The sequence below is a fragment of the Melanerpes formicivorus genome, unplaced genomic scaffold (assembly GCF_026170545.1).
Source record: "Melanerpes formicivorus ecotype bairdi unplaced genomic scaffold, bMelFor1.0.p_v2 SCAF_62, whole genome shotgun sequence".
NCBI lineage: Eukaryota > Metazoa > Chordata > Aves > Piciformes > Picidae > Melanerpes > Melanerpes formicivorus.
The window spans coordinates 3,642,451-3,660,491 of record NW_027142414.1 but is presented as its reverse complement, the minus strand read 5'-3'; the positions used below and the strand labels follow the sequence as shown (position 1 = coordinate 3,660,491).

At 42.2% G+C, this 18,041-nt stretch overlaps 1 protein-coding gene across 3 annotated transcripts; it reads right to left on the bottom strand.

Moving 5' to 3' along the window:
• Positions 1 to 651: 651 nt before the first annotated feature.
• On the bottom strand, positions 652 to 17,957 carry DNAL1 (dynein axonemal light chain 1). 3 transcript variants are annotated; one of them, XM_068162201.1, is made up of 8 exons: positions 17,828 to 17,957; positions 15,115 to 15,153; positions 12,830 to 12,939; positions 12,105 to 12,160; positions 9,351 to 9,406; positions 7,512 to 7,638; positions 6,970 to 7,113; positions 652 to 4,647 (listed from the first exon to the last, which is right to left on the bottom strand). In XM_068162201.1, exons 1-8 carry the CDS (start codon positions 17,828 to 17,830, stop codon positions 4,601 to 4,603), a joined length of 582 nt encoding a protein of 193 aa, XP_068018302.1. In that variant the 5' UTR covers positions 17,831 to 17,957; the 3' UTR covers positions 652 to 4,600. The 3 variants fall into 3 exon arrangements, with proteins under 3 accessions (XP_068018302.1, XP_068018305.1, XP_068018303.1); XM_068162204.1 differs by having other exon boundaries at positions 6,970 to 7,110; XM_068162202.1 differs by having other exon boundaries at positions 7,512 to 7,635.
• Between the last annotated feature and the right edge of the window lie 84 nt (positions 17,958 to 18,041).

Here is an 18,041-nt window from a genome sequence, read left to right as displayed (position 1 = left end):
CAGCTTGAGACTGTGTCCCCTTGTTCTGGTGCTGGTTGCCTGGGAGAAGAGACCAACCCCTTCCTGGCCACAACCACCCTTCAGGTAGTTGTAGAGGGCAATGAGGTCACCCCTGAGCCTCCTCTTCTCCAGGCTAAACAATCCCAGCTCCCTCAGCCTCTCCTCATAGGGCTTGTGCTCAAGGCCTCTCCCCAGCCTTGTTGCCCTTCTCTGGACACATTCAAGTGTTTCAATGTCCTTCTTAAACTGAGGGGTCCAGAACTGGACACAGTACTCAAGGTGCGGCCTAACCAAAGCAGAGTACAGGGGCACAATGACCTCCCTGCTCCTGCTGGCCACACTATTCCTGATGCAGGCCAGGATGCCATTGGCCCTCTTGGCTGTCTGGGCACACTGCAGGCTCATGTTCAGCCTACCATCAACCAGTACCCCCAGGTCCCTCTCTGCCTGGGAGCTCTCCAGCCACTCTGACCCCAGCTGTAGCTCTGCATGGGATTGCCGTAGCCAAAGTGCAGCACTCGGCACTTGGACTTGTTGAATGCTGAAGGAGGACTAGGATTTCTGTAACTTATTTGGATCTTTTTCCCCCCATAGCAGTAGTAGACTTTTCTTGGGACCTAAGAACAAAGTCTGACAACCAGTAACTTAAAAGATTGAAAAATATTTATGTATCAAGTGACACCAATCACAATGTATCAGCATTTTAGTTATTTTCACCATTCAGTTGTTTTCTGTTCTAAAATATAGAGGCAATGAGAAACAGCACTTACAAACTACAAACACGTTGCTCCCTGAGCAGCTGGGAAAGTTTAAGGAGAACAACCTTTAATTTCTGAACACTTTCTGCAAGCTGGAATATGTCATCACACAAACAGCCAAAGATGTTTGTATAAAATAACGTGTTATTATTTTTTAACAGGTTTCACAGAATAACATTTATAAATGTAGGTCTAAATAATTTAAACACAGCAAATTCAACAGCTTGGTCATGCTACAAAATTACTGTATACAAAAGAAAGCCACAAGGGATGTTAAAAGTGCTCTTTTGCTTGAAGATTTGTTTAGATGAGTCAACTCCTAGTGTAACCTGAGTTATCTGCCGGTCCTCAGGTCTCCTCTCGCATTTTTCAGCAGTTCCCAATATAACCACTGCATGCATCAGCTCTTTGAAGAGAAGTCAGTGTGCTAACAGGTAAGTAAAAAACCTAGCTATTTCCTAACACTAATTTAATTTTAGGATATTTCTTTAGGAATAAAGTGGATGCTAATCATCCATCCTTTCAATGGGAAAAGCAGAATTCCACATGGCTTGCAAGTTTCACATGGGTGCTCTATTCATCCATGAATAATAATGTGCTTAATACTTTGTTGGATGTGGTGCAATGGGGAAGAGCAAAGAAGGAGGAGCCTTTTGGGGTTTTACTCAGCTGCTCCCTCGGCATACAGGCCGAGCTCTGCTGTTAGCTTATGTATGACAAGGTGTAGCACCATCAATATGCAGATCAGCTGCTTTAATTCCACTCTCTCTGTCTTCCACCACACCCAGTGCATAATTTTAAAGTGCAAATTTTAAAATTTAGGAAAACTTTACTTATTTTGAAGGCAAAAAAGTCTAGGGAGGGATTAGTTTGTTCTGTAATCTTGCTTCATCAGGCAAACCACCATTAAGCTGAACCTTTTACCCAGCTCGGAGCTGAAGCATCTCCTGACAAATGGGAGCCACGGTTTATTCTTTTCTCACTGTCTTGTTTCATTGAGGTCAACACACAGTTTTTATCACAAGTGGTTTAAATTGCATGGTAATTTATCACAGCATGAAGGCTGAAAGGCAAGGCAAATCTGTTAAGCTTCCTTTACTGCCATTAGAATTGTGCTGAGACAGGATGCTCCATTCCTTCAATAATGATTTTCTTCTTTTCTTTTTTGGTGGTATTTACAGTGCAGCCACCCAAAAAAGCTAAAGAACACGTGCTGCTAGATCTCTGAAAAGAGCTGATGACTGAGCTACTCAATACGTAGTAGTCCATGGACTGACTCCTGCAGATATGACATGTATCAGTCCATTACAAGAGCCAGGAACTGCTCTTACCCTGCACACCTTGTCAGTGGAGCTGTACTTCATTCCAGTCATCACACAAAACACTTAAGTTGCTATTCTGGTCATGGCAGATGCCAGAATAGCCAAAGTGTAGAGTATTTGCTGTATCTAACATGACCTTCATAAATACAGGGAGATTCAGGCCCTGTTTAGATGCTAAAAAACCCAACCAGCGGGATTGCTTGGCATTCTACTGTGTACTTTCACTCACTTGCTCTCTCCGGTCACATTTCATCTGGAGGTAACCTAGCTGTCTGTACCATACTTGTAGATGCTGTGCTAGGAGAGAACAGCTACAGAGGTTTATGGCCAAGCACTATGACAACAGCACTGCATGGTCTGTTCTGAAAATGCCTTGAAACACAGAGATGAATTTGGCATTTCCATTTGATGGTAGTATTCAAAAGTCAGGTTTTGCACCACCCAGGCCCGTATTAACCACACTTCCATTTCAGTTGTATGGACACAAGCCAACACCCTCTGCTCCCTCACAGCAGATGGGGTCAGAAGAGGCCAAATGTGTGGCTGTGTACTGCCAAAGCACATCTGCTGTGCCAGAAGGGGTTGGCTGCAAGTGAACTGAACAGCTTAGTTTCAAAAAAGCCAACATGAAATGGCTGTTGACCACATCCCCTCCTCTCAAGCTTCTTGGTCAATGGTGCCCTTTACTAACAATGATAAAGCTAGGAGAGTAGTACTAAAATGACATAGAAATGGAAAGGTGTCTGTAAGAGAAACCCAGTGAACTGGTTAAACTACTTTCCAGGCAAGAGAGCAGCTGCCTGGAAGTTGTTTGTGCTAGGTGAAGAACATCCACAGGTTTTGCAATGCTCTCTTGATGTTACTTGAAGTAATGGATCTAATTCAAACTCAAACCTCATCAGCAATTGTCAGTTTTAGTTGGAATGCTTAAGAATTCCTGCAACACTCATGGAATAACTAGCAATACATTGAACCTAAACTGTGATTGTCTTGTAATATTCTACTTCATACTCTTCACTTAGAAAATGATTAAAGAAACTGTCTTCTCCTGCAATTATACCTGGAGTTTGAGATCAAAACCACACATGCCTGGGCCAATTCTACTTTTTATCTCTGACCATGACTGCCAAGATTTCAACTCCAGCCTCATCTTCACAAATAATTGAGTGGCATTCTGCTTCCATCCCTTCTATGCCTGGTCTGGAGCCAGCAGGGACACTTGCTGCCATTTGAATGTAAACAAAGGTGGTACTGAGAAGAAAAAAGGGAAAAAAAAATAGCACAAACCTGAGCTCTAGAAAAATCTACTCATGTGACTTGATCTGTTCTCTACAGAGAAGAAGAAAAAGCCCACTACTGGCATCCAGCAGTGCAGGCAAGTATGTCTTCACTGTTCTGTAATGCTTTTCACTAAAAATAGTTACCTGTCACATAAGGGGGCTTCACTAAAACTGCTTACCCTGCAATGTAGCACAATTAGGATATCTTCAATACTTTTTTTTCTCCTCCCCATGCCCACTTTTCATCTTGTCTCCCCTCATCTTCTCTACTAACTACATCCACTTTCTCTCACTGCTTACATCGTGCTTTCATAAAAAATTAGTATCCCCCAAAGCAGAATTTTCTGCACTCAAGCCCAGGTAATTTATTCACTATTTGTTTCTGCATTAGTATCAGTTATAGGAAAATTGCAGAGCTGAGAAGGATTATGTCTTCCACCAGTGACCCAAACCAAAACTAGAAACCAGCTGTAGGATAAGGGGTCACATATTCCAATCTAAAATAACTTCTTAGTAAGAGACAACACAAAAGGCCAGCAGCTATTTTAGTCTCACTGAAACCATGCAAAGCATTCCCATTGCTTCTTTAAAATAAATAAATATATAAGTTACAGATGGCCTTCTAAGCAATGCAGCTGAGTTCCAATGTGAGAAGCCCAGTTCAATTCTTAAGGCTAGTAGCAAGTGATTGTCAGACCAATAGCTTTTTTGTGCGTGGGTCTGCAACTCCTGGGCATGTTTGGCGTTAGGGTTAAGGGGATGAAAAGGCAAACTGCACGTTTAATGTAGTGAAGGATTCCCACAGCAAACTTAAACACAACAAAGCTTCCAATGTGCCTCTAAGTCACAACATTGTTCTTTTGGCCCCAGTGTTCCAGTGATACCTGTGGGCCAGCTGCATTTAAAAAGCTAAAATGGTTCTATTATAACCCAAGAGTTAACAACAAGCACCACTAATCAGGGAGTAAAAACAGTTACATATTAGTTTTGGTAAGGATCTCTTGCTAGCCAAACAGTAGGTAAACTTGGCTCCACTGGTCTCTGCAGAAGGTGTCATCAGCTTGACCAAACTGGTGTGCCCAAATGTTGGTAGCTAACTCTTTGGGTGAGAGACCGTGGAGATCAGCTGGTCTTCTAAATATTGCCTGAAGATTTTCTTCAAAACAAACATTTAATATAAAAGTTCTATGTGCCAAGCTATCTGGAGTTACTTAAATAAATACCCAAGAGAAAAGTTTCATCAGTTTGCTCCTTCTTCATCTTCTTCTTGTTTAATAACTAAGATACCTATGAGGGAAAAAAAAAAAGAGAGAGAAAATAGATTAAAAATGGATTATACAGAGAAGGGTTAGGTAGCACTGATAGACCTGAAACCTCATCTGGACTGCTGGAAAGAATCAGACTGGCAGAAAGAGGAGAGTTGCATTTCCTGCTACTGCTTCTAACTGACCTGAAATTCTGGATGCCTTGAACTGCTTCTAATCAGAAAAGCCTTCAGCTGATCATGTTTTTCCAACTCCTGAGGTAACAGGGAATAAAAAAGGTACTAAAGCAAGACCTACAAAGACCAGCCTTAGTCTCTGAGAGATGCACCATGTTGGTTCAACTGCTAGCAACCAACCAGCACGTCACCCTTCTCTTGCTGGGCCTATACTTTGCACTGCCATTTCCATGACACATGTGGTTAAGTATGGGACACCTCCCCACTGATACCTAACTAAAGGTCCACACTAGAAAATATATTAATGTGGATCTGAGAAGCAATAGGGTCACATCTCAGGGACAACTTGGATATTGTGGGATAAAGCTGTGTTGCACAGTAGCATATTAATCTACACTCACCCCCTGGCTATTAAACAAAATAAACAAAAAATCCCTTTTTAACAGCAGTTGAGCAAAGGCAGCTCAGATTGTGGCTGGCTGCAGGGTTCACCTCATAATGGTGCATTCATGAATTTAAAGTAAGCTGAAATGTTTGCTCTCCTCCCGCTCCCCCCAAAAAGATTAATGAAGTCACAATTTTTCCTCACAGTGCCAAAACTCAAGTAAGCTCAGAGCATGCTGAAATAGCACAGCCAAGTACAGGCATAGATACCTGGTACAGGAACAGCAGGACCTGAAGGTGTATGTCCAGGCACCTACACTGTCACCTGGGCTATACTAATGCTTTGCTCCGCCTGAAGCAGAGACCTGAACGATGGTGAGGCTTTGTGGTGAGAGCTTTCTGTTTACTGTAAGAATGGAGCACTCTGTTTCTTTTCTCACAGGTAAAAAACAAACAAACAAAACCAACCACCAAACACACACTAGAAGCTGGTTTCTGTTGTGCTCAAGACACCTAACTGCTGAGCCAGATTTTGGGCTCAGGAACTAACAGAAAGGAAACAGCCACCTGCTGAAAGAGGCTGTCAGCGCTTATTTTTGCCTAGACCATCTTAAGCATTTAAGTAATTTTGAGGCCCCCTCTATTAGTCATCTCACATACAGTACCTAAGCATAACAGGATCCTGGGACAGTGTAACAGCAATTACCTCATAGTCAGCTGCAGCATTTCTGACATCTCTTTTGCTCAACCTTCTAGTTTTTGTGGTTTCCATTCTTAACTATCTTCTTTTTCTAGGCTGTGTAGAAAATGTACCTACCTCATTCAGAGCTTTCCATTGCTCCAGGCTGCAGGAATGCCTAAGCAACCAAGAGTCTAACCTTATACTATCAAGGTTACTCTTGGTCTGTACAGATATTTGCCCTATTCCATTGTTTGTTTCATGCTCAAAATGTCGTCTACTACAACAGCAAATGGACAACTGCAGGCTGTCCTTCAAATCAGTACACTTCTCTCACCAGGCTTTGACTTACTAATAATCCTTATTACTTCAGCAGATCTGGCTTCAAGGGCCAATTGGTTGCTCCCTGTAATGAAGCCATCCTTACAATCAGACTTTTCCTGCTGCTTTGACTCTTTACTAGTGCTACCAGTCCTGCTCTCCTCATCATTGGTTCAGTAAAAGGGAGAACAGGGAACAGCTGTATCGATGATCTTTGGGGTTTCTTCCAAACAGATATATTCTGTGATGCTTTATGATATGTTCATATACATGACTTGAAAAGGAGAGAACAGCTCCTAAATTAAGGCTTGCCACAGTGACAAGAGGGGAGTATGCAAGCATTTAGGAAACTTGCACAAAGTTTAGAAAGCTTGCACTTGAACCAGAAGCAAAACACAGCATGTCCCTGCCTGTTCCCACCCCCTCATGTCACTCTCTTGTTGAGAAAACTGTAAATCAAATTTGCTGGGGATACTGTAATTCAACTTGGCAGATGAAAGCCTTGTTAACTTACTTTGTGCTAAATCTGTTGGTTCTCTTTATATGCTAACTTCAAGAGTAAAGCCCAGTAGGCTACAAGACCACTTGGATTTAACACTCCAAAATCCATCAAGCACCCTCAGGAGATCCTGCAGCCAGGATCTGACTGTCTCCGCAGAGAGGAGGGAGGAAAATTCATTACATGGGCAGACAGATGGCGTTCTCAGGTTATGATTCATTTTCCTCTGGTTGTTTTTATGCGAAGCTGTTAACTCACACCAATTGCCTCATGGCCCAGACTTACCATCCAGCTTTTTCAGTTTGGGTACCCGTTTGGTTGCTTCTTCAATCCAAGCGTTCTGATCGGAGGCATATTTCTCCTGTAGAGGATTGCCTACAAACACCAGATCCTCTAGTAACGGCAGCTCTGCCAGCCTCACAAACTCTGCTGCAACCACAAAGGTGAAAACAACGACTGGAGTGTGAAACAGGGGAAGTACATTTGCACCACACAGTCCTTTCAAACTCAGTGCAAACATAAATGGCACAGGATACAACAGCATAGGCATGGCTTGGGCTTGAGCTGGCATCAGGTTGAGCATTCTAAAAGAAGTCCAAGAAAGATGATTCAAAGAACAAATTCCACTTGCCTTAGAAGTTTAATTCAACATTCTAACTATTTTCACTCTCTTGCTTGAGTGGGTATTTAGGGATTCTGCACATGTCTGTGTGTTTATCAGTAAGACTTATGACCCTGGAACATGCAGAACTATTTTTCACTTGGTGACTTAACTAATGCATTCACCACACTACAGGAGAAGGTACAAGAATAGAGGCGTGGCTTACCCCAGTCTTTCACCAGATTATTTGACATATAAAGAACTTTCAGCTTCTTCATTACACGAATACCCCTCAGTTTCTCAATGAAGTTGTATGAGATCCACAGCTCCTCTAAAGTCTCTGCAACTGCCTCCTGGAAAATGACAGGACTACTTAGGTAAGCAGAGGTTGATCATTCTTCTTCTTCAGATTCTCTCTTCACCCCCTAAAGATCAACTCATGAGAAAATACTGAGGCATATTGGTCCTCAGACTGAAGGAGTTGGGGCTGTTCAGTCTGGAGAAGAGAAGGCTCCGAGGTGACCTAATTGTGGCCTTCCAGTATCTGAAGGAGGCCTACAGGAAGGCTGGGGAGGGACTTCTCAGGATCTCAGGGAGTGATAGGACTAGTGGGAATGGAATGAAGCTGGAGGTGGGGAGATTCAGGCTGGATGTGAGGAGGCAGTTCTTCACCATGAGAGTGGCGAAGCCCTGGAATGAGTTGTCCAGGGAGGTGGCTGGGGTGCCGTCCCTGGAGGTGTTTAAGACCAGGCTGGACGAGGCTCTGGCCAGCCTGATCTAGTGTGGGGTGTCCCTGCCCATGGCAGGGGGGTTGGAACTAGATGATCCTTGTGGTCCCTTCCAACCCTGACTGATACTATGATACTACTGTACTCATTTCCTTTTAAGCCAGTGCCTAATTATGCATAATTAATACTCATGGGAATTAAGAGCAAAGGATAGGAAATTTATTCAGGAGGACAGAAATCATACTGTTGGAATAAGACAAGGAATAGCTGGCTGGAGTAGCTGTTCTTATGGCACAGGGGCAGAAGAGACAAATTTGGCTGCTTGTGCACTTCTGCAAGCACACAAGCAGTGAATGCAGACCACCAACTGCTTTAGAAGGGGGTTCACACAATATCAAGGAATGATTAATTTCAGGTGCAGGTACATTTATACCTGCCAGCCAGAAGCTGCTTTCATAATTCTCTCAAAAGGGAGGGGTTTTAACCCAGACAATACACACTGACTATTTCACACTTAAGAGATACAGCATCTCTGAAGGTAGGAAGAGCTTTGAAGAGATACATTTTGTAGCAGAAACACACAGTATTTCTTGAGGGAAAAAACAAATCCTATATTAATTTAAAAAAAAATTGTTTGAAGAAAGTTTTTCTGCTCTTAACAAATTTGATCCAATTTAGCTGCAACAAATTTTCCCCTACCTAGCAGACTGAGTCCTGCCACCATCTCCTCCCCTAAAGCCACATTGCTTCAGGTGGCCATTAACATAAAAATGACAGACTCTCACATGAAGTGTGCATCCACAGGACTGCTAATAGTGGGCAGTAGTGTCCTCCCTACTCTAGTCATGAGGTCTGTGGTGACAGGTTGGACTCGATGATCTTTGAGGTCTCTTCCAACCTTAGTGATACTGAATTTACTAATAAAGATGCATAGCCTAACAATCTTCAGGTAGAAAATTCCTCATGCAAAAAAGTCTGTAGGATTTATTGTCATATAAAGCCAGTGGACTTTAAAGGGCTTTACAGACAGCAGTTTTCAAATAGAAGTTCTGCTGATCTTTGACAAAGACAATGAAATCTCTCTTTCTGAGATCCTTTTATGTAGTAAATTGGCCCTGAAGAATCACTAATCATGAAAAGTGACTAAAAAAAATAGATTGTTTGAAAATTCAGAAGCAGTGCACAGGAGGGTGAACAGATCATAGTGAAAGGAGAATATAAATGGTGAGGCCATAGCATACAGTCTGCAAAGACTTTTTTGGACGTAGGGCAATTATCCCATGATCTAGAAAGCACCCTACTCTGGTGATGAACAATCGATAGTAAGAAGCACATACCAATCCATTCAAGTTCTTTATGTTATTTCTTCCCAAAGACAGAATCCTCAGATTTTCTGTAATAGATAATAGAAAGGTTTCTTGTTAATAAATGGTTGGGGGGTTTTGTGTTTTTAATATAAGAAGATGATATAAGTCAGGTAAAACATCATGGTCTACTCACAAACAAACTGCGCTCTCAACAGGTCACCTTAAGAAACAATGACCTAACAGAAATGAAACCTCCTAACCTACACAGATCACCAGGAATGGATGCAGGGGATACCTCAGAAACACACTCACAGATACAAAGCTGCTCATCTGCAGGTTACCTTGCTGAAATTCAGTCCAGATAAATACTGAATAAAAATTGTTATTTCACTTTGCACCTGAACTCTAACTGCTAACCTGCTAGTTTTGATCTTACACAGATCATATCCCTTCTTCTCCAGGAAAAGGTTGTTCCAACCTTAATTTAAGAGAGCAGATTTGATTTCTACAATAAAGGCAGCATACAAATCTGTCTTCCAGAACTCTGATGAGAAACAATATTTAACTGAGTCTAGCAGACAGACATACCACCTTCCCAAATGAACTGTTCTGGCTGGGGTTTAGCATACTACTAGTGTTACTCAAAGCTGTATCAAACCAGCAGTATTTTTGTGTATCATTTTCATTTTTCACACAAGCTTTCTTGCAGGTGTAAATAAGCAAACTGAGTTGCAGCAGTTAGCTGGGTTAACTCTGGATCTATACCTCTCATGAAAGGTTTCACACTTCTCAGCTGCATTAAGGATTAAATACCTAATGATCTTGTTTTGCTATTGTATGCATAATGATTGCAAATAAAAGTACAATAGTCAACTGCAAGATCAATGTCAGTTGCAGCCAAGTAGCAACAGATGCTCCACAGACAGCACATGTAGTGGCTAAAGACTGCTACGGGTGGACTCAGAGCTGATCTGGAACAGATAGTTGCATGTTCAGTCTCAAAAAATGCAGGGATGAACCCCCACCTGCTAAAATTACACCTGGCAAACATTCTAATCCAGGATGATTAGTTTTCATTAAAAAGCTGAGGTACAGCAAGAATTCTTTTGACTTTTAAATACAACAGCTTAATACATGACCATGCTCAACACCTGAAAAATCATAAGTCTATAGCCTACTACAGCTAATATTCTCCAGAACATCCCTAAGGATGCCTATCCACAGGGAAGAGCCCTTTTAGTCTAGCCAGCTCTTCTCTCTGTGACTCATGTTTCTAAATTGTAAGTCTGCACTAGCTTTTGAGATTTGTAATAAATGAAAGGATACTTACAAATACAAAAATGACAGATTGCCTCAAAAGCCATGCTTTACTGTTTCTAACTGCTGTTACTGGTTTTTAGTACTCTCTTCTTCTAAAATACAAAGTACCTCAGAACAAAAGACCTCCCTCATGGAAAGTTTACACTGTCTAAACCACAGAATTAACACTTGTTGGTGTCATCTAAAACATCTTCCTCACAGGTACGGATTTACATATAATGACAATACCAGGTGTGTGCATTAATCATCATCTTTTCTGTCTGAAAAGAGTAGATGCTGACAAAAAAAATGCTCAGCTTCCTCTCTGCAAAAAGCAAGTGTGTAATAATTAGTGGCCTGGTTTTCACAGCTCTGAGCTCTGCTCTCTCTGTCTTCCACAGAAGTCAACAGAGTTCCCAGTTCTGTACCTTTAAGAAACAGCCCACAGAGTGCCTGGCTTTAGGATCAAATATTTGGTACATACTGGAGGTTTTGATTCCACATTTTAAAATATAAATATTTAAGATACTTTAAAGGCTTTTAATGTTTTATCTCACTGAAAAAAATCACTGTTTTCACTGTTATATATAGCTAATTATTTTTTTGCTCATTAATTACTCAAATTGATGTATTACAGTACAGTTATTTGGAAAGAATAGTGGAATATTTTCTCCTTGATTAGTATTTTCAAGTTTGTTGGAGTCTGATAATATTATGAAAACAAATGTGCTCATCAAGCTTCTTGACAGCCCTGTTGGTGTGTAGCTGGAGAGGGTGGGATTCCAGGTTTCTTGTCTGTCCAGCCAGCAGTTTGATGGGGACAGAAAAACTGGACGCTTCAACTCTTAAACCTGTAGCTCTCTGCTAGCCTCATGCCATAAAGCCAAAGTCCATTTGTGACTTCTGTCCCAAAGTCAGTAACCCATTGAGTTTCAAGGATTCATAGACAGCTGCCCAAAAAATAGAAGTTCAGTTACACTTCTGGGCTGATGCACACCCATTTCAAATATGAACAAAATCAATGCCCAGTATTCTACAAAGTGGAACGGCATTTTTCAATCCAGGTTTAAACTAAACCACTCCAACCTCACTCCATCCAATATCACACCTAAAGAGTTGTTGAACTGCAAACTGTCTCCATCATGAGTGTGGAAATTGGTTATTAAATCACTCTGGGACTGCTTAGGTGTGGAACATCACAAGTAGGCCCACTAGCATGTACAAAGGTGCTCTCTGAATGGATTTTTGTGGTTGCTGTTGTTAAACCTGCACTGTGAGACATGTCCCAAGGCTAGTTCAGGGATACTTGCTTTAATGCACCATTACTGCCAAACACGCCTTCTCCTCTAAATGTCACTTCTCATTCTCCAAGAGGAAGAGATTAAAAAGGGTAAGAATAGGTACAAAGCATGTAACAAATTGTGGTACACATCCTACTCAGACGACTAGAAAGCAAACATAACTCATCACTGGCTTGTCACTTACTCAGGCTGCTCAAGTTGGCGATTCTTTCAATGCAGTTTGTAGACAGCGATAGTTTCCTTTAAAAGCAAGAATAATCAATTCACAGTATACAAGGGATCACTGTATCAGCAGAGTTCCACATCCAAATGCTATTGCATTAGCAAAAATTGCCTATTCTTCTCTCATTAGAAGGTGAACTGGATGTGTGAACGGGCTCAAAATATCCTGAAACCATTTGGACTTCTGCAACTGTATTTAGCTTCTGTGAAAAAGTACTGAGTTGCTTACACAACATACCAGGTTATCTTTTCATGCCTAGTCTTATCAAATGCATGGGTGTTTATTGCTGCAGTGGCTCTAATCTCTTTCTGAAAGTCCTTATTAACTCTCTTTTTTATCTTTCTTTTGCATAAACTTTTGAATGGATCACAAATGTGCCAGTTAGCTGATAGACTCCAAAGATGGACCAATAATTACCAATGAACAGTATGTAATTTTTCTGGGGACAAATATCAATACAAAATCTATCCTAACATCTTCTCAGTTAAGTGACAGAGATCTTTGAATTAAATGAGGAACTGTGTGCCGAAAGAACATCTCAGTTGAGAAAACAAACAATAAAGCTGCTGTTTTGAAGGCCACACTTCAACATAGCAGAAACCACGTTTGCACAGTGGACAGCAGAGAAAGTGAAAGTTCATATAAAGAGAATATTTGGTTTGAAATTTGTTTTTAGCTGAACTTACTCGCAGTTAACAAGCGTGGAGAGAGATTCATCCATCTTCTCTACAGGAGGAATCTGACCGTACAGTTTCACCTCCTTTGCCTCTGAAGCCTTCTGGCCATTTTTTTCTTCCTAAAGAAAAAAGAAGGTGAAGAAGCAGCTCACTGCCACGTGAGATTACTAAAACTTGCTACACTAAAAAAAGATTACTACAAAAGGAGTTACTATAGAATTAATTCCAAAACACTACTAAAACATACTAGTGAAGAAAGAAAGCATTTTGAATGCTGTTTGTCAAGATTATTGCTGGCATAGCATAAAGAGAGGAAAGCTTGTTAAGATATCAAAAGCATTTATATACTTTCTCCAACTACTTGAAAGGAGGTTGTAGTGATGTGGGGGTCAGTCTCCTCTCCTGAGTAACAAGTGACAGAACAAGAGGAAGTGGCTTCAAGCTGTGCCAGGGGAGGTTTAGATTGGACATTAGGAAAAACATCTTTACTGAAAGGCTTGTAATGCATTGGAGCAGGCTGCCCAGGGAACTGGCAGGGTCAGCATCCCAGGAGGTATTCTCTATTTCTTTAGGGCTCCTCTGCCCTAAAGAAATGTAGAATAGATGGAGGTTTAAAATCTGAAGGAATGTACTTCCATGGAGACCGAATACAGGAACTTCTGCTAGGGCCAGTGCGTAGCAGAAGCAGATTCTTAGGAGTTCTGACAGAAAAATCCCCTCCCCACTTTACCCAGAAAACTCAGAACTCACACATAATTCACAAGACAAACTGAGCACCCAGGAGTATGTTTTGGGGGGCAAACCTCAACAGTTTCACAGAGTTAAGAATCTTAAAAAAAAAAACACTTCTAAATGAGCCATTAAAAAAGATTAGGGGAAGATTATTTCACATTTTAGAGAACACAGCAAAAGACAAATTTCCCATTTACAACCTAGGCTGATAATTTTGTAGACTAAATACTTCATAAATCCCTGAGCTTTAGAAAAATGGCCATAACTTCAGCATTTGGGTTTATTTAAAAACTAGCCTATTAAATCTGAACTTCTAAAGGGATGGTAATTATTGCCTAACCACTTGGAACAAGAATCAATTTAGTAGTACCAGCAGTTTTGACAGCTGCTTCCCTGCCAGCACAAAGGCAACATTCTGTCAATTCACAAAGTGTTCAGTGGGAGTACTGGAGGGCCATTAACAAAGGAGAAATCTACTCTATGCTTTCAGAACAAAGACTCTTGTCTTCTCCAACATTTTTATACAGCTGCTGACAAGTGAGATAGATGAGGTCTGGCCTGACTTATATGGCTACTTTGTAATGAAATTAATTGCATCTCAGAAGTCTTTTAAGAATCCCAACAGCACCAGATCAGGTGTTGATATCATTATTTCCTCTCTCATGTACTCAAACTATTTCAGGCAAACTCATATAACAAAGAATTCACATGCTGCCTTGTGCATTTACTTATATTCCAATTTCTGTCCAAACTGTGTGATATTTTTACTCATAATTAGTGATTCAGAAAACAAGCATGTCAGATGTTTTGCTAGAATATGGAGAATGTGAGCCACTACATAAATGTGAAACTTCCATTTCTAAGAACAACAGTCTTTCTATTTGCATTTATACTCAGTTTATAATCAGGTTATACCAATAAATGAAAATATGTTTTTTCTTAAAAACATGACAGGGAGAGAGCTTCCAGCAGAGGCTGGCCAGCAGTGTGCACCTGCAGGAAGAAAATGCATCCTGATTGCTGAGCACTTGCGGAAGAAAGGTCAGGCCAACGACCACAAAAAGCCACAGAGAAACCACAGGTAGACAAGATGCTTTCTAAAGGACAGGTTATGTGCTTGTTAAATTCAAGTCACTTTGATTTAAAGTCCAAGCTGCTTTGATTTAACTTATGTCACCCTGACTTTAGGGTACAGGGAAGAAAAACATGCAGATCCAATTTCACAAGTCATATGGACCCAGATTAGAAGCAATAAAAGGATGATTGAGACCCACTTACAATGACATGAACAGAAAAGCAAATGCAGCACTTCATGCCTAACATGAGTGGAAACTCATGGACACAGGTCTCTAAGAGGCATGTGACAGAGGAGCACATGGAAAATAAATCTTTAATGGGAAACATTGAGGTTAGGTTTTGGAGGGCATGAAGAGACTTGTTATAGCAGATGTGTCAAGCAAACATAATTCTTACAGTAAGTTTGAGAAACAGATTTAGCTGAATACAGTCAAACTCCATGCCATGGAGTACTGCAAAGCAGCCAGATCCTGTTCTATACTTACCCATTTGGCTAGAGCTTCTTTGATAGTTGTGGCTTTTGCCTAAAAATGAAATAAATTCAAATGAACATTCATTGCAAATTTTGAGTTGGCTTGTTTACTGCAGACCTATCTCCTCTTCCTTCTCTCTCCCTATCATTCTTGTCCATCTCCTTCTACCACTTTCATGTATTATATTGCTCCAGCTTAGTCTAAGAAGTGGAACTCCTCAGTGTCCTGTACCTTTATTTTGCAAGGTACTCTGCAGCATTTTCAGAAGCAATCAATTGGCTTCCATGCAAGGACATGATCCTCCTGATCTTACTCTCGGCCTTGTGTGAAACATGGGTTTGGGACACTGCTTGTTAGCTTTGATGAAGAAATTCAATTCAATGACATAAGAACTTAACTGCAATGAAAAAAAAGTGGTCTTAATGCTCTTAAAGCAGCACGCTTTCTATTTCTGTGCATTGGCAGCTTCCTGAATGAAAGCAAGACTGCAAGTAGACAGAGTGATACAGATAAGGACTCACCCACTGACCAACTATGTTGTCACTAACTCCAACTTTTATGCCTCACATCAGAGTCTCACCAAAACCACATGATGATATCCAAAACAGTAGTACATAGAGAAACTCTGATATATCCTAAACATCAAACATCTTTCAAGATGTCTTTTAGATTAGGAAGGTTTCAGAGACCAGCCTTCATAGGAGCTGATCAACAGCCTCCTCCCTACAAAAACAAGAGGACTCTGGTTTGGGTATCTCTATTGCTCTACAGTGTAACACTACCACATACAGACAGAAACAACCTTTCAGGTAATCAAGTATCAAAAAAAAACCAAAACCAAAAACCAATGGTAAAAGTTAAAACCAACATGCTAACTTCAACCCAAAATCTTACAGGCAATCACCTTGGTCACAGAGCTTTAGTGCTGGGTACTGGACACCCCTGGAAACTCTAACAGTGAAAGACAACAGTTGAGGCAGCTGCATGTAACAGAATAGCTACAGCCACTGGAACTCCCAGAAACAGCCTAAGGCCCAGCAATACCCAGGAGCCTAAGTGTGCATCTCAAATATCAAAATATACCTTCATTTAGACATCCATCACTGAGCATCCTCAGACCTTCCAGCTACTTCCACCCACTGATAGACATTTGTTGTAATCCTGTCTATAGCATGTGATAGCTACTCTAGTCACATTGTAGATGACCTGGCAAACTTGTGCTGTGGCAGTAACTCTTTGGTGTCTGCTGTAGACAGACATCTGCACATGAGAATCACCTCCTCCCGTTCAGAAGATCATGTCCCTAGTTCCCACTCCAAAGGTCTCATGAAACTTGATTAACAGCTACCAGTGGTGCCAGCAAGAACAGCTGGTTTCCAGTTAATTAGGTTTTTTTGGACAGAAACTTCATTGCTTTTTTCATTATGGAAGCAAATTGCTACAGCATTCAGTACATGACCTCAGTCACTCATGTTGAAGACAGAAGCAGCTTTGTACAACCAGTTCCTGCTTCTGTTTCAAACTCATGCCTAAAACCAGATTGAACTTTAAAGCCAGTGACCCACGTGAATGCAAGAAGCAGCTTCTTCCCTGACCTCTGCTGATCTGCCTCATCCACTGTAATATCTAATTAGGTAAAAACATGAAATCAGCTTAGTGAACACCTATGAGGAATTAATTTTCTTTGAAGTGCACTTGAAATTTCTATAGATAAGTCATCATATCTTCTGTCAGGGGAGGTTACTCAAGGGAAACCTCCCTTCAAGAAGCCTATTTTTTTTGGTTCCTCTACCTCCACATTGAACAATTCCCTACAGATATCTATACTAAAGAAAGTTGCGTTACTTAAAATAGTCAAAATGGCCAAGTGATCAATAGCTGCAACTGTCACCATCAGCATGGCAGGAATCAGAAACATTCTACTTCAGGGGTAAAAAAGAACACCTATCTGTTACAAAGTTGTGATAAAAGAAAGTATTTTTCCCCTCAAAACATGGCTGTTGGACACAGAGTACACAGAGTTACAAAACTCAGACCTCCAAAATAAAGTAAACCAGTGACACTTTACCTTCATTAGCAAGTATTTATTTGTAGGTTAAATAGAGCAAATCAGAATTGCACAGCAACAAATACGAAGCCAATCACTGTAGCAATCGCCGATTCGGCTGCCTTAAAACCATGTACTAACCCAGATTTATAGAGGGCGGCATCCCAGGCCACACGCGGCTTTGATCGATCCCCGAAATCCCCCTTTTCCAAGGCACAGGAACAGGCCACAACTCCCCCGTCTTAGCCAACGCCCCGAGCGCTGGGCTGCTCTCGGGCCAGCTTCTGCCGTGCCCGAGCTGCTCAGCGCCGGAGACCGGGTCCGGCGAACCCCGGCCGCGAAGGGCTCGGTTCCTTGCTGCCGCTCACGCAGCACCGGGGCGGCGGTACTGCCACAGCCGGCTCCGGGGACTGCTCGGGGGCAGCCCCGAGGGGAAGCCGCTCACACGCCCTCGGCCCCTTCCGCCCCGACGTGCCAGAAGACCGGCACCGGCTCCCTCTATTCCGGAGCAGGCCCCGGTCGTCGTGTTCCACCTCAGCCGCCGCCGGGTCCCAGGGACCCTGCGGCTCAGCCTGTGCCCAAGCCCCCGGGTTACCCAGCAGCCGCTCTGCCGGCCGCTGCCCCCGCAGACCCAACACCCTCCCGCCAGGCACCCGCGCCGGCACTGAGGGGACCCACCATTGCCGTTGCTACCGTTAACGCTCCGGTTGCTATGGCGCGGCCGCCTCCCGCGCATGCGCAGCGCCACTGGCACGTCGGAGAAGGGAGGGCGAGCGCGAAGACAACCACAGCGGGCGATCATAGAGAGACGCTGCCACAGTCTCATCCCGGAAGTCGCGTGGGGGGCGCTCCGCGGCGCATTGTGGGACGGGACAGTTGGTGGGGCGGTGGT

Bases quoted from the DNA above. Each gene is read 5' to 3' on its own strand.
- DNAL1 (XM_068162201.1), bottom strand. The intron at 12,940-15,114 runs GTAAGTATAGAA...TTTTTTCTTTAG, and splicing joins AAGAAGCTCTAGCCAAATGG to GAAGAAAAAAATGGCCAGAA. The intron at 9,407-12,104 runs GTAAGTGACAAG...TATCTATTACAG, and splicing joins CGCCAACTTGAGCAGCCTGA to AAAATCTGAGGATTCTGTCT.